General features: G+C 41.3%; 1 protein-coding gene across 2 annotated transcripts in view; it reads right to left on the bottom strand.

The window, feature by feature from the left end:
* Positions 1-3446: 3446 nt before the first annotated feature.
* LOC137590367 (adhesion G protein-coupled receptor L3-like) overlaps positions 3447-25499 on the bottom strand; it is a 178839-nt gene continuing 156786 nt past the window's right edge. For both annotated transcript variants that reach the window (XM_068307945.1, XM_068307946.1), the window contains 6 exons: positions 21552-21618; positions 19893-19984; positions 14596-14764; positions 14393-14518; positions 12473-12569; positions 3447-6625 (listed from right to left, as the gene is read on the bottom strand). In XM_068307945.1, the coding sequence (XP_068164046.1) occupies positions 5670-6625; positions 12473-12569; positions 14393-14518; positions 14596-14764; positions 19893-19984; positions 21552-21618 (1507 nt within the window). In that variant the 3' untranslated portion in view covers positions 3447-5669. The remainder of the gene's footprint in view (positions 6626-12472; positions 12570-14392; positions 14519-14595; positions 14765-19892; positions 19985-21551; positions 21619-25499) is intronic.

Raw genomic sequence — 25499 nt, 5'->3', positions numbered from 1 at the left:
AGAAAACCTTCAGCAATTACGCTTTTCAGTCTCAAGTCGGATGGCCTTGCCAGTAAAATCAATACATGTGTGCTGGTCAGAAATGCTATAACTTGGGTTAACAGCACCGATAACGGATATCTGATGTAAAAAATATAATACTTGCTGCAATCTGGTTAATTTTATGTGACCGTAAATAAGCGGACGGTATTATAAGTAACTCAAGCCAATGGGAAGTGAGTGCTGATTATTCACAGTGGCATTTTGTGCCGCGCAAGCATGTTCCTGAGCAGCAGCGGGGCCCCCGAGGAAGCTTATGAGCTTGTGTAACAACTCATTAATAAAGTGGATAGAGACCAGAGTCACATCTTCAGCACATTTCATGAACTCATCCAAGTTTGCAAGACGCCAGTCAAGATGATGCAGCAGAGATGACCAGAGACCGGACCTACTCCCTGTCCACCCAAACCATATATCCATAAGGGACGGATCCTGGCTCAGAAGCTGCAGACTCTCGCCTCCCCCAACCCACTCCCTCCAGCCAACTTCATCCTCTGACGCAAGACTCCCCACTCTCTCTGGCAGTTTTTTACAATGACTCAACCATCAGTCGCCATGGGATAGAGTCTTGCACTCTTACTGCAATCTACATGCAAACGTGGCGAGTATAGAAAGCCTGTGAGTCACCAGTCACTAAAATGTACTTGCGTGAGTGTGTGTAGGGGGGGTTAGTTCAATTCACTTTCTAATGCATGTGTTTGAATCCATGTGTGTGGCTTTAGAATGTCATTTAATTTGCTCATTCAATCGTGATCACACCTAGTGGTGATCTAGTCGTTGCAGCTTCGTATGCATATCGGAAGACTGGTGGTTCGTCTTATCTAGAGTCACCAACGTCTACTGCATTGGGTTTTTTTTGGATTGTAGAAGGAAGTCAGAGTAACTGGACGAGAAGACTCTTCAAACCCAAGCCATGTGATATTCACATTACTACAATGAAACTACACCAATTTAAACCAAGTAATCCTCCTACGATCAAGCTCCCAAGACTGAGTGAACAAGATCTGAGCCAAAACACGAGGAGTCGACTACTCTACGCGGTTAAACGTGAAGCCAAAGAGCTATTCAGGAGTTGGTTGCTGGCATAAAATTTGCCAGGTGGATGACAACATCTCCAAAGGGAAGCTCATGTTGCTCTCCATTATCTGGAAATTTAAGTTGGAAGATTTTGCTAGCTGGAAAAAATTGGCAAGTTAATAGTTTCCTCTCCCTGGTGGTCGATAATCGCTTAATATGGCTTTGAAATATTTTCCTCGCCCCTCCAGTTTTCTTCTGCAGTTCTGCAGCAAATAACCTCTTAAACTGAAATCCTTTGGGCTCCAACATCTTGAATAAGCATCATTTGAGAAATGTTGGTGCGACCATTGAGGAAGTGAACTTTGCTCTATAAATGTGCACGGAGATTTGCTAAGATTGTAAAAGACTTAAAATGAGAGTATAAAAATATTCAGCTCATTTTCTCGAATGCATTTTTTATTTAGTATTTGAAGCTACATTTATTCATTTTTGGCCAATTGTTGGCATCAGAACAAACAACACTTTTGTACTATAACTTTAAAAAGTTGCATTGGCAACGGTCTGAACAAATGGATGCTATTCTCACATCCAACGTGGAACAACAGCATCGATTTGGTCCACAATTTGCTGCACTTTTAGGTCCACTTTCTGTCTTCACCAACTCCTGAGAGAAATATCTGGCTCTTATTGAATGCTCCATTATGTTCACTAGCTGGCTGCTAACTTGGTGCATCATTTGGTGTTGGGGAGGTTGCAACAGTTCATTTATCACATACCAAAGACTTCCTTCTGCAGATGGGAACGACGCAGTCCACACGATGACGGGTTTTTTGAAAACGCAACTTTTCTGTTGCGTTTACGCCATCTGTCCACACAACAACGCAGATATCCGGAACGAAAATGTAACTTTTTAAAAACGCTGGCCGAGGTGGATTTTTAAAAAAATGCTGGGTCTGCTTTGTCGTGTGGACGATGTATCCGCGACTTTTTAAAAACGCTGACGTCTTGCCTGCGACGAAAACCGCTGTGACGTCATATTTACGGGCCCGTGTGTTGTGACAACAAAACAGGGAGGATTCCTATTGGATAAAATTTGACTCAATACTGCCACCACATGGTTTGGCTTGCTTATAGCCGTCTTCGAAAACACACTGCTGCGTTAACGTGTTGTTGGAGATTTTTTTGAAAACGCTGTCGTGTGGACGCAAATCGTTTTCAAAAATTTGCGTTTTAAAAAAAATCCCTCAGTGTGTGGATGGGGCCCAAGTAAACCAAAATATGAAGCAAAAACAATGAGCTGAAAGACACCAAAACACGATTACTGAAGGATGTTATATATTTATTAGTTTGCAGGTGTTGCCTGGAACAAGGCTTTATCAGGGCTATATGTGCATCTAGTTTCAAAAAATACTGAATAGTAATGATTGTTTTGTCGTCAAAGATAAGACAATCATTGGCGGTCTGGTTTCTTCTCTTAGATTCAGATACTTAACTTGGTTTATTGACTTATCCAAACTGTACTCACATTTTGGCTACGGCACAATGCATCCTTAATGAAAACCTTCTAGCCTGTGAGCACCACATAGCGTCTTTTGTACATTTTATTGATCCCACTGGGAAGTTCCCTCTGACCTCTGTCCTTGCCTTTGACCCACTCCAGACCAGTGACCCACATCTGCATGTACACTGGAGGAAACGGTCCTCCAACCACCAATATTCCTTTACGTCGATGACACTCTCTTTATTTGATCAAATATTAACATCTAATAATAAAGTGGTGCCTCTACTTACGAAATTAATTGGTTCTGGAATAAATTTCCAAGTAGAAAATTTTGTCGTGACGCGTTTCCCTTGCAAATGCCCTAATTGGTTCCAAGCCCCCCCCAAAAAATTCAGACATAAAAGCTTAAAAATGCATCAAAACATGTAACAAATACATGTTGCAATTAGATTATTACACAATGAAGTAGTTGTGCATAAGGAAAAAACAAAGAATAAAGAATAAAAAAGATGGTTATTTACCTTTTAACTGCTGTCCTCATTGTTTTTTGCCCCCCCCATGAACAACAGAGTGAATTCCAGTCCTCCTTCTGAACTTCTCCAACCACCCACACATTGCCTTAAAGTCCTTAAACTTCCTTTTGTTTTAATAACGTGGTGATTGTAGATGCATCAACCAAACGCATCCCTTCCTCATGCTTTTCTATGATCTCTTGCTTTGTTTGTACGGACAAAAAACCTCTTTTCTTCTTTTCTTCTCCTCTTTTCTCCGTCACTTTCTTGGGGTCCATAGTGAATACTCTAAAAGTTAATATATTTACGTTAAACTATCAGAACACCTCATGGGTTCAGGCCGAATGAGGAAGACGCTGCATAGACGCCTATCTAGCACCACAGAGGTCCCTCTTAGCCAATGGGACGCCAGGATGCTAGGTAACAGCCAATGGCAGAGCAGCTATGAGAATGTTGCGTTCAGGAACCTGTGGGAGATTCGAGTATCAGCCGATACAGTGTTTTTACATTACTTAAATCGAAATTTCTTTCGTAACAAGGGGTAATATTTTCCTGTTCAGGCGTTTCGCAAGTAGAAAATTTCGTAAGTAGAGACATTCGTAAGTAGAGGTTCCACTGTACACGCAAAACAGTTCCCAAGACTAAGATGGAGAAGGGATACTCACCTCTGTTCGCGTCTTCTGAGTCCAGGTGACTTTCTGACTCCTGTCTAGCTTATCACAGTCATGTGAAACATGCAGTATCAGCAAAGAATTAAGTGGTTACGCCAGCGGTGATATTGAAATATTTATTACAGCTTATGAAATCACTGCTTCTATTGTAAAGCAGACCAGAGCATACAGAACACATCCACTGTTGCTGGGCCAAAAATTTATTTTTGGCACTAAAATGGACAGAGGGCTAATGAGAGATATTGATTATTAATTAAAAAAAAAAAAAAAAAAAAAGAACAGATTGATCCATCACCTGGAGATCCTTCGCTGTTATTCGTAAAAAATAAAATAAAATTAAAAAAATAAAATTGAAAAAAAAGTTCCAAGACCAAGACAAAACACCAGAACGTTTGTCATAGCTAAGTGATAAATCTTAATCAGCAATTTATTTGTTGGTAAACAAGCTTCACTGTCACAACAAATATTAGTTATGAGGTTATCACCTTGGAAACCATTACAAAAGGAATAAATAAGAAGCCATAATCATAGCCAATAATTAAAACTTATCCGTGTCACTAAACTTACCAGCCTGTTTTTATCACTGTTCATTTCAACAAATAAATAAATGTGTTTTTTTTCGAAGAAGAAAGACATTTTCAGTTTTTTTCTCACTCCAAAAGCATTTTCTTTAGTAAGTAGAACAACAATCTTTCTTTATTCACACAAGCACCTATTACTAATCAATATTCTTTTTTGATTTATCTTCGAGAAGCACAATTTGTTGTTTGAATGCCAATACCGATGCAAAAGAAAAATCTTTCTGAGACACCTCCTGATTAACTTACTCCTCAACAGTCTTTTTATTAAGATTCCTGCTGCCGAAACGGTAAAAAAGGGGTAAAAGAAATCAACTAGAAGTAGAAAAGCGACATGAAAACAAGAGTGAACGTCTGTCTGCACAATAAGAGATTTTTAGATTTGTTGTGATGTGTTTTTTTTTTTGTGTGTGTGTGTTTTTATGCTTCTATTTAGATGGTCATTTCTTCGAGAGTGATAAAAGAGGAAAACAAAAACCAGTCTGGTACCAGAAGCCCAGAAAGGGCAGCACAACAGAACAGAATTGCTCCTAACCACTACATTTACAGAGACAAAAGGTTTTGCTCGGAACAAAAAAAAGCATACTATTATGTGCAATGCTAGTCATCTGTACAATAACATAGAAATATCTCATAATTCTCATTAGTTTTTTTTCTCCCTCTTTTAACAACTGTTATTACAGTAAAATGAAAGAAAAGAATAGTTATGCCTGAAAGCATACGCTCGATAATTCCTCCATGGTATTGTTCAACATGTGTTTAAATGTATTTTTTGTGTGTTTTGTTGTCATTGAAGGTACACTTCTGCAAAAAAAAAAAAAAAAAAGAAAGAAAGCAAAGTGCTGCAACTCACCAAAGAGGAAGAAAAACTTTCAAAAAGTCAATATAGATACAGAAGTATAATAAAATAGTCCTTTTTTTCTTCAATTTCCCATTGATTCTGATGAAGCCTATTGACTAGACTTACAGAGTTTGGGGTTATGCAGTTGCTTTCCAATGTCGGGCTATTTCTCTGAGACCTAAAAATCCTGTGTGGGGTAAATGTCTCTTTTCACATTGAGACAAAACACGTCAAACCACACAAGGTTTGGAGGGGGGAAAAACATCAACAGATTCCCGCAAACGTCTAACAACAGTTACAGATTTTTGCCCCCAAACGGAACGATTATCAACTGGCTTGTGGTCGGCAACAGTAAGAGTACAGTTATGTGCTCCGCGTCCAACTCGGGGGACACAGAATAAAAAGAAAGGCTACCACTGCCAACGACTGATGTAACAAGGGGGGGGGCAGGGAGAAGAAGTGGACTACAGTAGAAGAAGGGACACCGGAGCAGTGGAAGGGTTTTGGGGTCTATAGGCTGGTGACCAGGTGCGAGGGCTCCTGGTGGGCCTCTTCCGGGGATAGATCCTCTTTGTTTGGGGGCATGATGAAGCCGTCGCTGCTACCCCGCCCGAGGTGGTAGTAGGATTGCAGCTGATGGAGGTGGTTACGCGAGCCCAGGTTGGGCATACTCTTGTAGTAAACATCATCCAAACTGGCCTCTGGGCTCTTGGCGTCGCCGCCATCCTTGGAGCCGTCGGCAGATTCCGCGGAGACGTCGGGCAGGCCGGAGAGCATGGGCATGCTGGTGTACAGAGAGTCTCTCTGGTGGCTATGGCTGGGCGACGAGCCCTCGTCTTCGGTGTGCTCGTTCGTGAGTAAGGGGAAGAAACTCTCGCTGTTCTCCTGGGGGATCCTCCGTCGAGAAGACGACGAGGTGGTGGCGGAGGTGAAGGGATGGTGGGGCAGCGGCAGAGGTGGCGGCACTGACTGGTGGAGGTGATTGTGAAGGTTGTCCACCGCCTGCAGCGACGGGGGCGGTCTTTGGGGCAACAGAGGAGCGTTAGACTCCTCACGGATTAGCTCCAGACCCAGCCCTTCGTCGTGGTGCGGACCAAAGCCAGAATGTTCATCCAGGCTCAGCGGGACATTCATGCACATCCCCATCCCCATCCCCAAGCCCATCCCGTAGCCACCGTCCTTGCCACCGTTGCTAACATTGTTGACCAGCTTATTCATCAGGTTACGGTTCTGCTCGGTGGAGCGCTCGTGGGAATTGTTGAGGTAGGAGGGGATATAGTTGGAGGTGAGCTCTTTCAGAATCTTCTTTTCCAGGGTGGTCTCCTTGTGGTTGTAGCCCCGGTCAATGATCTGGACACAATCGCTCATGTACTCAGCACTGGCGATGCTGTAATTGTTGCCATGGTTACCATTCAGTGGTAGAGTATCCATGACACTTGTATCCCGGGCATTGTTCAGGATTCCCTCTGGAATGACAAACATGGGTTGGTTGGGGGGAGTAGAGTGGAAAGAAAGAGTAGGGTGAAGTTTGATAAGATGTAATTGCAAAAGTTAAATGTCAGCCATTTATTTTACAAACACAAACTACACTGTGGCCTTTCAATTTCTGAAATATGTTCTGACCCTGAGGCACTTTCAGCATGAAAATATCACTCGTCCAATTTAAGGTATATTTTAGGGAATAATATCTTGGATGAGACAAGAAAAAAATGTAAAAAAAATTCTGGATAGAGCTAATAAAACTTACCTTGTCACAAAAGAACATTTTCAAAAAGTCAAATTATTCTATGGCAGTGATGAAAACACTGATATATGTGCGGCACAAGAAAACAAAGCTTATGCAGACAAAAAAAAAAAAAAGCATTGCCATGCATTTAACCATGCAGTGAACACAAATCACAGCAACAGCAAGTAAGTCTGAAACCCGGCCATATTGTCCCATATGAGCATCAAAATGTGGCATCATAAAACCAGGGGGTAAAAATCAATTCATTTCATATCTGAAGATGAATGTGTCACAATTTCTCTAAATCGACTCTTTTCTCCTTAGCATGAACATTTAGATTTGGTATTTCTTTGATCCGACTAGGCCAACATCAAAAAGAGTTTCACGATGGTTGAAACTCGCCAAAGATCGTCTACTTTGGTCTGACCTCCCGACAGTTTCGACGAGGCGTGTTGGGAGACCTTCACGGAGTGTATTAGCTTCATCAAAGGGAATGAAAAGCAAAGGATGTTCAATATTCACCAGAAAGAATGCAGATCAATTTCTATCGATGTGTCCTATGAAATGTTGAGGTGAGTCTGAAAGTTGTCTGTAATTGGATTAGCTGACTTGTAGTAGCAAGTAGCAAAAGTGCCGGTTGGTATTCGCCTGTAAAAACAGCCTCTTTTAAAGATCTAATGGCACCGACTACAGCGAGATGTACAATCCTGGATGTGATCCGAAATGATTTTTCCACAGATCTGTTTAAAATGGGTCGGGCCGTCGTGATAAAAAGGATGCTATTACTTCTAAAAGGTACGGCGCTCTTTTTTCAGTACCCCCCCCTCTTTTGTCAGTACTGAGTAAAAAGAAAGTAAAAGCCAAAGTCAATTACATTTGATAAGCAATGTTTAGTTTGACTCCCATACTTGTCTCTCTGTAGGGCTCTTTTAGGGACAGCATGAGGGAAAGGAAAGAAGAAAAACACAATAAGCATAACAGTGACAGGTAGGAGAGAAATGTTGCACAAACAGTATGCCGATGATGCATCAAGAAAATGTTTCTGGGATGCAAATTTTTTTTTTGCATAGCCACAGAAAAGAAATCACAAAATATCTATTAACAAATAGAACTTCTTTGTTCACCCCAAGATCAGCAGCGTAATACACAACCCTGGCGCTTTTCATCAAACGCGCCAGTAAATCTTCAGATGTATTAATATTTTCATCCTTTCGGATATTTCTTTTACATCTAAGGCAATGTAAGTGAATTACGGCCCTCTGTCACGAGCCCCAGTGCAGCGCTCTTTATTGCAAACATAAATTATCCACTGATCTAAGATCAGTTTTACGTGAGTTTCCCAGGTTTACAGACTCACAAAGTTTCCGTGAAGTGAAATTCATGGTTGGGGGGGGGGGGTCGGGAATAATAATAACTGCTTTTTGCAGAGTAAACAGTCGTAATAGTCTCACAGTTAAGTGCATTTCTTGTTGACTGATTGCAGATGTGTTATTATTGGGGTTAAATTCTAGTATTTGAACAAATCAAGAATTTAACACTAAATGAAGATCAATTTTATATGGATTCAAATTTAGAAGAACTAAAAGATTTAAAATTAAGCCAGTGATTTTAATAAAGTTCTATTAAAATACGCAGAAAATGGAACTATAATAAAAATAGGAAATTTTACGCATGAAGTAATCTAGACACGAACAGAATCCAATCAATTGCAACCCTCATGTTTGCTCATCGTACTTAATTGTTAATACAAAAATAAATGATTTTCATTTTAAATCCTAACACAAGATTAGATTAAATAGACACAACATTGTTTGACAATCCCAACAGCAGCAAAATACCAAAACAGACACAGAAGACATTTACACACAAGCTTCACTGACGTTAGAGCACATTTAAATCAAATGACTGGGAATGTATCCGGCTCGCCGAGGCCACCGTTTTTTGATCATTTTCACATTTTATGTGGGACAAAAAGCCTGATTGTGACTCGAAAAAAGTGATGAAGAGCCGAGATACAAGTCCACTGAAAAACGCCACAGCAAAACAAATCTGTGAGGTTTTTTTTGCGATAAAGCCAGAGTTTATTTAAAGCTAACACAAAACACGTAGGGCAGTGTTTTTCAATTGTAGCCCTATAATAAAAAAATGTAAAAAATTAAAGAAACCCAGAGTGAACGGGAGGATTTGGGGTCAGTTTGAAGCTGTTACTTTTAAATCGTCCAATCCCAAAGTTGTTTCAGCGACAGAAAAGTTCACTTCCTGGTTTCTCCAGGACCAGACATTAAAAGACACTGCCCCCGCCACAACGTTAAAGAATGAAAAGAAGCTAGCACACCTTGTGTGTTGTACATGCCCAGAGGGTTGTTATAGACTGCCGATTCCCCAAGCAATGTATTATAGGGATTGTTAGTGCCATGAGGACGTAGGAGTGCATTAGGTATAAGATGGTTAGCCATAGCCCCTGGAGCAGCCAGAAAGAGACAGTCAGACAGAAAAAAAAACAGGAGAGAACAACAGAGTAGAGACAGAAAGAGGGAGGTGTGCAGGAAGGAAGAGAAGAACATACATATCAGTTGGGCAGATGCAGCAGCAATGACAGCCGTTAACATCCAAATGATCATTAATGTGAGACGGCTAAGCTACATGGAAGCGGCGCAGCTGAACCGACATGGCTAATGGAACCCCGATGGATGTCCTGCTCACGTTTAATTCTGTCCATTACTTTTTTTTTTTTTTTTGTGCTCCACATACAGACGGAACATTTGTGCTAACAGACATATGTTACAAACAAGCACGGACACGGCTAACGCAACACATGTACAGATACCTGTCAAAGATTTTGTAGCAGAATCAAAAACTACCAGCATAAATTAGCAATCCTAAATAAGAACAAGAATCCCATGATGCTTTGGTTTTCATTTCGAAGAAAGAAACCATTAAGCTAACTGTTGCTATGCTCTAAATCAGTATTATGAGAAAAAAAAAGCATGTCAGCTACGCCAACAGATTGAGCTACCAATGGCTAATAATGCACATGTGTGAAACTCACGGCCCGGGGGCCAAATGTGGTCCCGTCACATCATTTTATGTGGCCCTCGAGAGCATAAAAGGTCAGTGACCAAAAACTACATTTCCCACAATGCAGTAATTAAGCCAGTTTTACCTTTGACAAAAACATTTTGATCAAAGTTAATGTCCTAACTTGTGTCTGATGTTATTTTTCTTTATTGATTGCAAATGTAATGTTTGTAACTTGAGTAAGTAATGAATTCAGAGTTATTAAACATTATTTAGTAATCACATTTATTTCACTTTACATTAAGTTTGACAGCCCTGCTGTAAAGAAAAAAGAAAGCTTATCCCTGATCTTGTCATTTCCCTGATCCTGGCATCAGAATTAACGACGACATTGAACGGTAAATGGAGAGTTTGAAAGCCTTGCAACCAGCGAACACATGGTCACTTTCTTGTGAGTTTGATTGCAGAGGTCAAAGATCATATTTTGTGTCACCATCTTACGTGGCTTTGCTGAAAAAAAGCGCTGAATGCGGCGACGTGTCCTTTTCTTATAGTGCATGTGGTTTTCTTTGTGCTCTAGGACGGCCTTCGTCTCTCAGACAGAATGGAATCTATATCTTCCACTTACGCTACCCTGAATGAGTCATCAGGTTCCCTTCCATCCACCATGACACCAAAGCCGCCTTCATAGTCAAAGCCCTGTGATTACCTCCACATTCCCTAATGTTTGTTTGATAAAAACAATTTATTTTTGAACCTCTAGATGCATTATGCAAAACATCGAGCGTGCTGAAAATATTTCTGAGTCATTTCCTGTTTACAAGATTTTTTCCCTCCGTGTCAACATGACGCGACGTTATTACTTTAAGGCGGCCAAATCCGAGACTCATGCATACATCTCCACAGATAAACATATTTTATTTGAGGTATGAGTGTGCAGTAATTTTCTTCTCTGGCAGCACGCGGTACTCCTAATGCTACTGCAACAGAGAAAACTTTTTTTACAATGGCTTGTAAAAGTTAACCTTTTTCATAGCAGAAGTGTTTCCTCTATTTGAAAGCTTTCACTTTTTATTTTGTTTGCTTTTAGTATTAATTAGGTGTATAATACTTTTACTAGGGAATAAAAAGGTCCTTCAGATCCAAGAAAACACATCCTGATGACTATTTCCCCACAGATATTGTCTGCATTTAATAAATTTGCAAAAACCAAACTAAGCTGAAGTGCTGTAATAACGTCAAATTCTGGGATAAATTTAACGTGTTATCAAGATAATTGTATGATTCCGCACTCGGCATGAGTGTCAGCTGCAAGGTTTCAGGATATGGTGGGATGGCAGGAGGGGGAGGGGGGATCACCAAGAAATATATTTGCATCTCAACACATCATTCGTTTAAGTGCAATCCAATTTGCATCTGCTTCTTCTGATATTCGTGATGGCGAAACACTTTGAAAACTCTCATCTATGTTGTTTTTTTGAGCAGATCCAGCCTGGTGAGAAACCGGGGGGGTGGGGGAGGGGTGGTGGAAAAACAGCTTTTTAAAATAATTTCTGCCTTCCATCTTCCGCCTTTATGGAAGATCCGTGTTTGCTCGTCTTCGACCCCCTCGCCTCCCCGGTTCCCATCCAGCTTCTCCCACAATGAGTCTGTTGACGGGGTTTTTAAACCGAGTGCTTAATTATTGATATCCCGACACTTCCTCCCTGTGTTGAATATTAATCCATCACTGTAACTACGCATTAGCGTCGACGCAAGCAGAGCGTGTTCAGAGAGGAAGCAGCGTGGAACTCTTCATCAAGAGATGCGATGTGCGAGGAGGGTGTTGGGGTGGAAGGGATGGGGGGCCGCCAGCGCTGCTGGTATGGGAAAACTTGAAATAGACCTACTTGATATTACCTTAAGCCTGAGAAACTGACATTCAGTCACTACTCCTGTCAGAAGCATCACGGTTAAACGCTTCAGTAGATGTTTATTCTGAGAGGGAATTCCACTAAATTGATTTTAGGTTGCTTTTCAGCAGTTTTCCTGAGAGTATGTACACTTTTACGTTCAAGGTTTGCGTTTTCAGATGACATAACGTGAATAAAAGATGAGTGTCTCTTTAAGGTTGAGATTAAACTGAATTCTTGGTAGAAATAATCTGTAATGCCTCAAAAATAAAAGATGAACGAACAATATTTTGTTGCCAGCGCGACACCAAAGGACACTCCTTTCATTTTCCTTCGTGTTTAGGAGAATTTATTTATTTATTTAAATCCAGGCAAAATCTCAGGTGTACGAGCGTTACAGTACTCCAATCACTTTAATATTTGGTGATAATTATCAGCTGAATTGAAGAGTTTTTTTTTTATTTCTTTTAAATTGCAAATTATTTAGATTATGTCAGGAGAAGTTGAACGATATCTCGACATGGGTCGTTTTTTTTTTTTTTCCCCAAGTTGTTGCTGGAAGTTTAATATAATTCTGATACTGATAAAGAGTCTCGAAGTGGAAAAAGTATTGCATCGGTTGTTTGTGCATCCAGGACTCATTTAAATAAAGATCTGCAGCTGGACGGGGGGGGTACCTCTGTTGAGGGACGCGGAGCTGTTGATGTCTCCGGTCATAAAAGACGACTCCGACTGTTTTCTGACGGTGTCGTTCCACATTCGGCGAATCCGGCTCTGTGGAGACAAACAAACACGTCAAGACATGTTTTACGTTGTGACGCAATGAAGGCTGATATATGACAGATAAAGAGCACTGAAACCCAACTCCGATTAAAGATGATCATTAGTATGAGGACGGGTGAAGTCAATAATTATGTCATGTCTCAGGTAGCGAAGGCTCGCTTCATCCTGACTCATTATGATACAAGATAAGGGCGTCCACATCCAACCGTCGCGCTGATGACTTTTTATCGAGCGGCTCAGTGGAATATTCCAGATTATAATAAAAGAAGTTTAGAAATAGTGAAATAATATGCGAAACATTCCCAAACAGCTTCCCTGAAGCAATGATCCCAGTTTAGTACGTTTAGCATCATTTATAGTTCTGTGAGGTCTTTAGTCATCTATTTAATTTAAAAAATAAAATAAAAAATTAAATATCATCTTTACTCCACTAGAGCAGATTTCAGGCCTAAAGGGATGAGTTCAAGAGTAAATACATGAAACGAAGCAGCACATTTAAGAAATGTTTCTTCTGTGATTGCCTTCGACACCTGGAGACAGGTTTCAGTTTAATTAAGTCATTTCCACCACCGTTAACTGAATTGGAGCGGCCCCCGCAGCGACTCGTCTGGTCTATCTCAAAAACGTTACCATCAAAAGGTGAAATGTGGCGTTTGAACCCGTTTCAGCCCACAGAGGCTAAATCCAACGAGGATAAAAACACCCAAGTGAACGGATCAATACCGCATTTTTGAGATCAGAACGTCAATTTAGGCACTTCTACATTGACCTCGGGTGACTTGTTAGCTTCTTATACGTCGTTTTATTCCGGTGCTGGAGGCACAGATGGGTCGCAAATAACACCACGGCTTCTTCTAGTTGTTTTTCAGACGGATAAAAATGATTCACAGTCAACGGATTCGCATGCACTTTGCTGATTACACATTTATTTCAAAATACTAAGAGTTAGCGACCACGTCTCTCTGAGTGTTTCCATTCCGGTCTCGCTCATATGGAGTCTCTGAGTCTTGTCAAGGCGCTGTGTATAATTAAACACTTTGATCTGCAGGCGGAATCCAGCTTGCGTCGTGGGTTGCCGACGAGCGCTCGACTCTAAAGGGACTGTTTATAATTGAACATTGGAAGAAAATCAAACTCTATGGATATGATGTTCAATTATAGTGTATTGTAGCGATCAATGTGGGAGGAATCCATTAACAATTTACCTTACAGGGTGATTCGCCCGTTGTGCACAGAATTTGGATAATTGTGGAAAGACAAATACACATTTATGAGCAAGTCTTCGTGACATTTGAGTGTCGCTCTACTAAAATGTTCAGTCATAATAATCAGCTCACCGGATTTATGAAACAGAGTGATGCTGTGCTTGGCATACCTATGGAGGAACCTTTAAAGGTTAAAACTTGTGACTCAGCATCAGTCCAGAAGAAAACTTTTCTAAAGATGATGTTGAAAAGAGCGGCAAGTCAAAGTACTGTATTTTTCCGCACTATAAGGTGCACTGGGCTATAATGCGCACCTTTAATAAATGGGCTATTCTAAACAATTTCATATATAAGGCGCACTGGATTATAAAGCGCAATGGATTACAAGATGCACTGGACTATAAAGCGCACCTTCAATAAATAACCTACCCTAATGTTTTTTTCGTATATAAGGCACACTGGATTATAAGGCACACCTTCAATAAATGGCCTATTTCAAACTTTTTTTCAAATATAAGGCTGGTTTTGAGAAAATTTAAGGCTTGTAGGTGTGCCTTATAGCGCGGAAAATACTATAAAGAAGTTAAAAACCAAAAGTCGCTGCACCACCTGAGATCCCGTGGAGTAGCGTCCCGGAGCGCGAGAGGCGGTGCCTTTTCCGGAGCCGATGGAGCTGTCCACGCTTTTCCCGCTGCAGCAGTGAGTGCGGAGACATTTCCCGTACTCCTTACGCACCTGCGTGACACCAGAGGGTTAAACCGCGTCCAGCCAGGACAGACTTTGGGGTGGGGGCTTGACTCCGATCCACAAACCTTCTTCTGCAGCACGCAGTGGAAGATGAAGATGAACATTCCCTGCAGGGAGTTGAAGATGGTGAACAGGTAGGCCATGACCACCGTGCTCTCGTTGACGTACATCAGACCGAAGGCCCAGGTCAGCCCCAGCAGGCAGAGCAAGGCGATGGCGCCGATCACCCAAGATCTGGAACGGCAGCAAAAAATCCATCTTATAAAAAACTCCTTCAGACGACGTTAAACACTCTGAGAAACCATTTAAATCTTAAACAAAATGTTTCGTGAGAATAAATGGAGGATTTAAAAGTCACGCCTTTAACTCAGATGTGTGATCCCGCTGAATGATAATTAGTCGCAATAAATCACTTTAAGTTTAATCAGCAGTTGTAAATCAAGCTTTTTCTATGGCGCAAGGGGGCGGTGGGTGTGGGGGTACAAAACAAATGATGGAAGTGAAAAAATGATGAGAAATGGATCAAAGTTTTCATTTTCTGAAGCTATCTTTCTACCTTTCGTTATTTGCCCTCTGTCACGCCACTGACGGATTTAAAAGCGAGCAGACGATGACTGAACAGTGGAGCCGTGCGTACAGTAATGGAGGTCTGTATAAATGGAAGAGTAACAAGCATGGCATTTTCATTACAAGACTATTTACATGAGTATATTACATATTGGATTGTATTGCCTGAGGGTTGGGATAAGTGTCTTGTAAATTCTTACTTGAGCTGAAAGGTTGCACTGAGATAAACGCCCTTGAGGACGCCGAGCCCATTCCGATTGAAGGGCTCTATCTTTGTGGAAGCACCACAGAGAGAGGCAGCATTTTTCTTTTGCTTTCACCTACACCCTTTTGGCATTTTGGCGACCGTCTGTACGCAGCAGTGGACGAGGAATACTGAAGATTAATATCACATTCATCCGCGGCAGCCAGCGTGGGGAAAGATCTCTTTAAATCTCTGAAGGAACCTGGTGTGTTTTCCTCCTTCGGCCTCTAATGTGAGAACAATGACCCACGCTGGAATAACCAGGTTACCTTAATTAAATATTGTGAGGACGATTTACAGCACATGTGTCAAACTCAAGGCCCGGGTGCCAAAAGTGGCCCTCCACATCATGTCATGTGGCCCACGAGAGAATAGAAGGTCAATGTCTAAAAATAAATAGGTCAAAAGTGTGCTCTGACCAAAAACTACATTTCCCACAATGCAGTCATTCAGCCCATTTTAATTCTGACAAAAACATTTTGAACAAAGTTAATGTTTGATGCTATTTTTCTTTATTGATTGATAGTTTGATCCTTGATTGATGGAGTTCTGTGGGTTTAATAACCTGTCAAATTAAAAGGATTTATGTTATAAATATATTTTTTTCTGTGTAACTGTAATGTTTGTAACTTCAATAAGTAATAAATCCAGAGTTATTTAAAGTTCAAGAGTAGTTACTTTTAATTTTACATTACATTGAGTTACATTTAGTTACATTTATTAGTTACATCCGGCCCTTTGAGGCGTCCTTAGATATTAATTAGGTAGAAACCGATTCATGTGTTTCATTACTTGTTTTAGTTACTTGTCTCTAACTGCTAGAAGAAGCTAACCAGTGATATACCAGGAAACAGGTGTCATCTCAAGATAATCCGGTTCTACCTGACCAGGTTGTGTACGTGTTAGATGGGGGGGTTTCACGTTAATGCTGCCTTCAACACGACTGAGCGCTCCACAATAAATCACATTAATGTTTCAGGAAGCGGCGAGATGGATCCGCGTCGCTGACTGATTTTTATTTATTTGTTTTTATAATGGAGGAGTAAAATGAAAGATGGGCACAGATGGAAACGGACCCTTTCAGTTTTTGTTTTGTTTTGGTCTTACTTGATCTCAGGTTTGTGATCCTGTTGGCTGAATAAACGGGACAGGGACAAAAAAAATTAAAAGTCATGTACAAATAAAGCAGAAAGAGGGTTGCATTCCATAATGTGTTGAAAAAAACTTATATACACAAGGGCAGGAAGAGGAAGATGACTTATTTTGCCACAGGATCTGCATCCGTACATCTGGTTCGGACATCGGGGGAGGGATTTATTACTGGTTTACTTGCGATGTGCATAATTATCTCCAGTTCCCGTCATAAACACTGGCAGACCTTCACGTTTAAACGCTATAAATGGGCCAGGTGTGCAGCAAAATAAATGATTTATGAATTCACCGGGGCGACCATTAAACATCATTTTCCTGGGGCCGTCTTAATGACCTGGCGGGAGAGGTACTTCATCAAGGCGACTGCCCCCCCCACCCCCCCACCCCAACCCCCACCCGGAATGGACACAGGAAATGCAAACGGTGAACACAAAAGAGAACAAAAATACTGTCCCTCCAAGCGGGGGCCACTTTGTTCAAAGACAGGTTGAGAAAGGAGAAAGAAGTTCATCGAAGAAGACAAATTAGGAAGCAGATACAACTTATTTTGCACATGGGGGGGGGTGGGGGAGGGCTGAAAATTTCAGTTGAATTTTATCCAATCAGAATGCTTTCGTTACCAAGTTCAAGTAAAATAAATGTAATGTTTAGTATTTTGTAGAAAGATTCTACAAATATTCTAAATATGTCACATTATGAGGCAAGGTTACGTAATGTCACAATTGGGGCACACAGACTCATTTTTACCCATGATTCAACAGGGCAGAGGTAGCTTTCTCTATGGGATGATGAGAAGGGGGAAAAATAAATAAATAAAATACATCAAACACAAATATCAATTCTATTCTACACCCTCTACTGAGAAACGGTGCATCTTACCAGCGCCATTCCACAATAACACATCCATCATAATAACGGTAGCTAAAGACAAAGAGGAAGCAAAACGGGGAGATGGAGAAACAGAAAAAAAAAAAGTTAAAAGATAAACACAAGATTAAAATAAGACAGGATGTGACTGCTAATCAAGAGAGAGTAAAAATACAGTTGAAGGAGAGATGAAATGTTCAAATTAAAAAAAACAGGGCCCCCGGATGATGAAATCTGAACTGAAAATGTGACATCAAACTGCAAAAGGGGGAACAAAATAGCAGGGAGATGAGACAAAAGACACACTTCATTATGCTACGCTCGATTAGCGTAATTAACCCGAGGAATTATATTTAAAGAAAAAAAAAAAAAAAAAGAGTTCACCTTGATGCATTCATAGAAAAAAAAACTCTTTTCTCTGATGATGTTAGGAAGCTTTCGGGACAATGAGGAGAGTCGACTTGGATGTGTTTGTGTACGGATTGTTGTTCAGCCGACCGACGCCTTACGGCCGGCGTTCCGATCGCGTTTGCGTTTTGTTGAGTAATGGGTCTAGACTGGAAAACGGCTCCAGATGAATGAGGCCTGACAACGGCGGCGAGCTTTCTACGATTTTACGACGGTCAACTGAAATATTGCAGACTGTTTCAAAGTCAGTGAGACTCAGGGTGGGGGGGGGTGGGGGGGTCAGGCGGTCAAGTTGTTCGTTAGATTATAAAAGGCCGGGTGTCATAAATCATTTGACACCCGCCGAGAGAGAACAGTCGATATTTTGCCGTGCAAAAAACGTATCTCGCGATATCGACGATGGGAAGAAGAGTATATAAATGTTTCAGGACGTGTTCGCATTTTTTCCAATGTTTAATAAAAGTGATCCAAGAACTCAAACCTACATTCGGTTGATTTTCCACATCAAGCCTCGCCGGGCTAACCCCAAAATGGTTTTTGTCTCTGGAGCGGCTGCATTATTCTCTAAACATAACCCAATTTCACTTTATTTATTTTTTTTTCATCGCTGCAAAGTGCACATCGCTGACATTTCCTTTGTTATATGCCAGAATGAAATAGGACCAAACACCCACCCTGTTATATCACAGAATGTAATGTTTGTTTTTTTAAGTGAAAGAAGTGACAGCGAAAGGTTCCCTACATATTTATAGTCACTGTAAAAGATGTCAAAGTATGTAGGTCTATATTATTAATATTACAGAACAGTACTTGTCGATGAAAAGTCTATGTTGGACGTCTTGGTTGAAATGTTGAACCCCCTTTTCGTGACTGATCAATTTATAGGAAGATTACCCTGTTCCCTCACATGAACACAAACAGGAAGTCGCCATTGAAGTTCAGATCCCACCCATTACAGAGAGTTACAGACCCAACTTTTTTAAGCCACTCTGGCTTAAATGTCCGGACCAATAAAAAACCCTTTTAAAGACTCTATCTTGACGTCATTTTGAAGGTTACAAAACTAAATAATTTTACATCATCAACAACATGATTATTGGAAAAGCTTCCATTTCCAACAAACGCTTAACTTGATCCCAATTTTAAATGAATCTTTTCTTTAAAAGGTAAACGGAAAGCACTCGTGATTCTATAATGTCATCCGGATGTTCCCACTCGTGACATGGGGGGGGGGGGGTAATTACAGTTTCACAGTACTGAAAACTGACAAAACAGAAAGTGAAACCAGGTCAACAAAACCTCAGAATGTCTCTCTATTTGCACATATCATGAGGATTTAATGAAATAAAATAATGCTTCCAAACGCTGCTCGGTCCTTAGCCTGTTATCATAGTCTATTAATATCTTGGCTACCCTGCAAGGTAATTATTTCTTGTTACCATGATAATCATTGTTGTCTTTTTCGGTGCTTTTGTCAGTTGGCATATCGGAGCCCGAATAATTAATAACGGACCGCATTGCCAGACCGATTCAACACTTCTATTGTTAATGCAACCACGGAAGAAAACTCTCAAGTGTGAAGTCGAGGTTGACGACATCCTCAAGGCAACTTTCAGAAAAACTGTGCAGATGTCTCTTTCTTCAAAGAGATGTTAGGATGGCCAGTTCACCTTTAATAACGACATCCAGGTCAGGTGTGTGTGGTCAGGTGTGTGTGGTCAGGTGTGTGTGGTCAGGTGTGCCAACTCACTTCCGATAACCGCGGAGACGCGACGGAGTAGCTGTTTGATTTTTAACCCTTTCCGATGTAATATTTCAGCGTAATGGGAGGCGCTTACCTAGCCGTGTCCGTGTTCACCACGCTAGCATAACGTGTTGAGGACTTTAAGTGCTTTTAATAAGGTTTCAAAACATCAGAGGGGAAGAAGCAAGATGAGCGAATTGCTGAGGTACAAGAGAAGGTACACGAGAACCTCGCACCGGGGGTTCATTAACCAGAAATGAAACAGACATGACGGACTTGATCGGCCGCTGAGCCCCCGTTGCACATACTGTGAGAAAACGTCACAAGGAAGCGCTATTTCTAGAGGAATTAAAAGATCCTGGTGATGAGAGTGTACTTACTTGATGTTGTCCAGGCAACCGGAGTCTGGTTTCAAGATGGCCGTGTGATGGAACATCTTGTAGAGAGCAATGCCCAGGAAGATCACATTAAGCTGTGAGACAGACAGAGGCAGTTAGAGAGAGAGAGAGGGGGGAGTTAAGCTTCCATGTTTCCTGTTTCGGTCCCATTCATTTTAAATCAGAACACTTTGTAGCACAAAGCTCGGTTGCCCACTTTGCCAAACAGAGCGCAAAAATCATAGTAGGAAAGTAGAGTAGGAAAACGGTGAGACAAGACAGCTGCGTCTTTTTCATTCCTCTGATTTATTCACAATTGTCTCATCATATTCACACTCAGAGGAAAACTACAGGGAATCACTACTATGGCATTAGCTGTTTCCAGATCTGGGAAATTAAATATCCAGCAGCGGTTTACAATTTTAAGCAGTTTAAAAGTTACGGGAAAAAAGGTGAGATTTTATTTTCGAAAATGCAAACATAAGTTTGTCACTTTTTTGTGACATTTTAATTAATCTGAGAAAATGTCTTATTTTTTGTCTGCTGGATATAAAAACAGACCAATTCTTTTTGTACCTCATTATTTTTCTTTTCTTGGTGAGTCGGGAATCATAAAAAAAGAAAAAAGAAAAAAAAAAGTCAAATCTAATAACGGCATGGGAGTCTTCTCAGAACGACTTTCCAAAACAGTAATTATCTCGCTTTCGCTCGCTTCGCCGCCGTTTGCAGGTTACATTCACCTATTATGGGGTTACTATAACAAAAAAAAAGATCTTCTAACTGCTTATGATGTATCTTTGTCTAAACCCGCGCCGATTTTCCCAGAGGCGGAACTGGATGCGAGCTTAAGCCGTCTTTTCCAACATAGATATTCTTGTTTGTTGAATCGAAGAAAGAAAAGGAGTGAGTCATGAGACGCATGGAGATGTATTGTGAATGATTAAACCAAACTAGAGCGTGAAAGTGCATTACTCGTGTTTTAGGATTTCGTATTTCAGCTTGGCAAGTGGGATTTGTTGGTATTCCGCGATTCGTGCCCTAAAGGACGGGAATATTTACAGTTTTAAAGCTGTTATGGATATTTAACAACAGAACGGGAAACTCGACTCGCTGATGGCGCAGTATTTATTATAATGATGGCTGATCGGTGTCTTGGAAAATGAGCCAAAGCAGTATTTATAGCCTGGCATTCACTTAAATACTTAACACCAGCCTGACACCAGATTTAAAACAGTCGGATCAATAAATGAGCTGTATTTTTTATTTTTTATTTGAAGTAGAAGAAGAAAATTATGGCTGTCCTATTAAGTCGACACACACCGTGTGTGTCCTCTTTGCCAAAGGAGGGGGGTGATGGAGAAAGGTACTAGAAATTGGAAGTGGTGCAAAATCAATCATAATTGCGGTGCAGGATTACTCCAGCGGTGCATACTGAGCAGAGTTCAGATGCCCCCCCCGTCGCAATATCACCGCTGCACCCCTCATTCGTTTTTTTCCGGACGGCTCCGTGCCCGGAGGTGGAATGTACGCTCAACAGGGCAGAGAAAAGAGGGAGGACAGGAGAGATCTCTTTGGACCATTTAAGCAACGACCCCGCAGGCTAAGTAGGGTTAATGAGCAAAGCGGGGCGGTTGGGGGAGGGTGGCGGGGGGTCAAGCTTACCATAATTATCAAGGTTGCGGGTCCTATGAAACTCCAAATGAAGTAGGTGTCCAGGCGAAGCCAGCAACTGCAATGAAAGAGATGAAAGCGGGATATGGAGTCAGAGAAACGATGGTTAATGTTGGGGCGAGTTGTGGGGGAGTTGGGGGGTTGTAGCTTTATACTTATGCTCAGAGGATATTCATCAAATGTGAGGCTTCAATGAGAGAGGAACCGACACTTCAAAAACACAGATTCACCCCAAGGGGGGAAGACTTACCACGATCAGAAAGAATTTGGCCGTATTGGAGCTCGTAGTGAAAACGACAGCAGTAATGATGTACTTCCACGGCCGCGACTGGATGAAAAATCTAAATTTAAAGGTATAAAGGGATGGAAAAACTAAAGGTCTAAAAAAAATGAACTACAAAAGATTCACAAAGGCCACAATTTGGGTTTGATTCTGCTTGAATCTGACAGGTGAAGGTAGGAAATTACTGTCACAGTGTATTACTACCACTCACATCATTTCACTCCAAAGGAACTAGACTGACCGCTGATCCCGACAGACACGGCCACGCGCGATCATTAAGCACTCAACGTGTACTCCGCTTTCTCGTTAGCCATTCAGACACCGAAGAACTGCTATAATTATACCAGTTGTTAATAAAATCGCCCTCCCGACCTCGCATTTAATATGAAAACATCACGGATGGCCTGATCCTCTTTGCTGGGCAAAAACTAAATACAGAGCAGAAGCATCGGGGGCCGGTGGAAGGTGACGAAGTGTCTTTGAAATGCCTGAAGGAAAAGAAAACTTGATTCATGACCTGCGGTTGAATTATTAATCTTTTAATCTCCGCCCCGGTACAGAGGACAGACGGCTCCATTTTTGGACACTGGAAAATTACAGTTCCTACGATCTTGTTGTCGCACAATGTCACGGTGAAGGGAAATGGTAGCGGCTACAGATCGATTGCGAGACAAAAAATTTGCATCTCCAAAATAAGCGCAGTTAAAAAAAGTAGGTCTTGATTCCGTGAAGACTATCTGGAGACAAGTTGCAATGATCCGTGATATAATTGTAATGTCGGGAAACAAAAACGAGGCATCTCCTGGATCTAAAACCACAAAGCCGACAAACAGAAGAGTCTTTATACCAGAGATGAGTTTGTAAATTCTTCCTTTTTTATTGCCACCATCCTCGGTGACAAACAAGGGATAATACCGAAGTAGATGTGGCGGCTGTTCCTTTGTTGTTCTTTGGACTTGATATGCCTTCTCCTTGCTGATATCAATGGATGAAGGCGACGCAGAAAATACACACATATGGATGCATAAAGAAGTGAACAAGCGCCAACAAAAGACGCACGGAATTCTGGGAGCTCATCAAAGCTCACAGCTCCAAACGCCACTGATATAAATTATGCTGGCGGTTCCATTGTTTGTTGTTGCCTTCGACTTCTTCAGATCATAGGGAGATTTTTAAGACATGGTGGGTGGTGGCAGCTGGAGGCTTTCATTTTTGTTCTGCCTCCTCTAACTTCCCCATCTCTACTCGTGTCATTGTTGTGTTTCTCTTTTGGATCACATCTACTTCAACTGCTCCCTCCCTCCTACCTCCCGATGTGCCACTTTGCACACCACTCCTCAAGTAACTATGCAATAAAAGCCACAATTGTGTGACATTCACACCCCAAGCCAACACCTCAGACTTGATATTCTTGCATTTGCTCCACCAATCTGCAGTGACATGACACTGGGTGTTCTCAAAGCTGGAGTGCTAAAATGGTCATATTGTTGGTATAAGAGTGAACTGACGACTGAATGAGAAGTGAAGCAGTGTGAAAATATTTGTTTGCTGCTTCTGTGGGAAGTCCTGCAGCACAGTCTGCCTTTAAGGATGATTTTCAAGACATTTTGACTGTAAGTCATATCGAGGAGAAAGGCTAAGATGATTAGCTCCCTGGTCTGAACCTATCCTGTGTCCTTTTGCTGATACTACTCATTATGAAGAGGTTCAATTCAAGGCACAAAGGACTACAGCTGAATGCATTGGGAGCCTACCTTTTGAAGACCTTGCAAGCTTTTCTAAGGAGAAAACCAGATGAGGGTAACAGTAACTAGATCATTGGAAAAAAACAAACAAAGGCAATCCTACCAGCTGGGTTTAGAGCACTTTGATATATCACTTTCATTTAAGCTGAAAAAATACACAGGATTTCATTTTTTTCCCCCTCAGGGCAAAACACACTCATTGGAATCGGACAATGGTGACATGCCTTGCTCAAGGGCAGAATGGGAGTGTTGACTGGGGCCTTCCTATTGCAGGTGACTTCAGACTTATCTCTAACTGGCACAAAGCCCGTAGGTAAGTCTTCAACTAGAAATCTTTGACCTTATTTGACTAGGAGTCGTGGACTAGAAGTGTTTGACTAAAAGTCCTCAACAGGCAGTCTGCGACTAGAAATCTTCAACTGAACGTCTTCAACTAGAAGTCTTTGACTAGACATCCTCGAGTACAAGTCTTAAACTAGAGTCTTTGACTAAACATCTTCGACTACAAGTCTTTGACTAGAAGTCTTTGACTAGATGTCTTTGAATAGATGTCTCTGACTAGACATCTTTCATGAATAGTCTTCAGCTAGAAGGCTTTGACTAGAGGTCTTTGACTAGACGTCTTTGAGTAGAAGTCTTCGACTAGAAGTCTTTGAATAGGAGTCTTCAACTAGATGTCTCTGACTAGAAAAGCCTTTGAATAGAAGCCTCTGACTAGATGTATCTGGATAGAAAAGTCTTTGACTATATTTCTTTGACCAGACATCTTTCACTAATAGCCTTTGACTAGATGTCTTTGACTAGAAGCCTTTGACTAGAAGTCTTTGACTAGAAGCCTTTGACTAGGAGTCTTCAACTAGATGTCTTCGACTAGAAGTCTTTGACTAGATGTCTTTGACTAGCAGTCGTTGATAAGACGTCTTCAACTAGACTCGAGCCACTTTTGACAACTAAGTGTCGTATGTTTCTGTGAGTGAGAGTGCCCATGATACTGCTGCTTTCCCAAATCAATTTGCAGCGGGACTGTGTGTCCCTCCCCAGCCTTTCGCTATTCACTACGTGTCACGCCTTGTCTCTTCCCTCATCCTTCAAAGGCAGCGTATAATTGTTCCACCGGTGGCAGGCTTTAATTATTCACATGATGCCAAAGCTCAGACGGTGGCAGCTATCACCTCATCCATCAGGAAGAACTGCCGGTCCACGAATACACACTGTCTGCCAGTTGAGTGTGTGTATGTGTGTCTGTTTGTGTGTGTCACATATTATATGATAAACATCACAGGGGCGAACTGCTGATGCTGGTCTTCATTATTTTCAGTCTGAGATTAAGTGAGGAATGGAGGGCGATCCTCCACTTGTCATTACACTACTTTATAGACCACTTTGTGTTTTAGAGCAAACGACTGGGAAATTGTATCTCACGCTGCCCCCGCGGGAAATAAAAGTCAGTCTCTGTTGTTTCCCATATTTTTGTTAATCTTACTGTCTGTCACTCTCCCGTCTCATTTTGTGTATGCCCGCTCTCCCTCCATCCTTGTGATTTGTGCCTCCCCAAATGCCGAAGACGTTAACGACAACAGCCCGACATCCATCCGGCAATGCTATCGCCTGATGTTAGCATTTTTCACTGTCAAAACAATGTCAAATCAGCAAAGAAGGAAATGTACGGCGCTTGAGTAACTGTTCTGCTTCATTAAAAGTTGATGATAAGTAGTAGCTATCAGAGCATCATCTGCAAGAATGATAACACCCCTCAAATTAAACAAAAAGACAGACTGAAGGGTCTCTAAAACCTCCTAGTTAACTCTCTTTATTTCATCAAACTAATATCCAAATCTTCCAAAATTTCAAAAGTATGTTTGTATTTTGAGGCAAAATTCCAATACTTCTTTGGTAACAATGCCAAAAATT

Source organism: Antennarius striatus, chromosome 23 (assembly GCF_040054535.1).
Source record: "Antennarius striatus isolate MH-2024 chromosome 23, ASM4005453v1, whole genome shotgun sequence".
Classification (NCBI taxonomy): domain Eukaryota; kingdom Metazoa; phylum Chordata; class Actinopteri; order Lophiiformes; family Antennariidae; genus Antennarius; species Antennarius striatus.
Note: the sequence above shows the minus strand (reverse complement) of the source record. Positions and strands in the feature narration are given on the sequence as shown.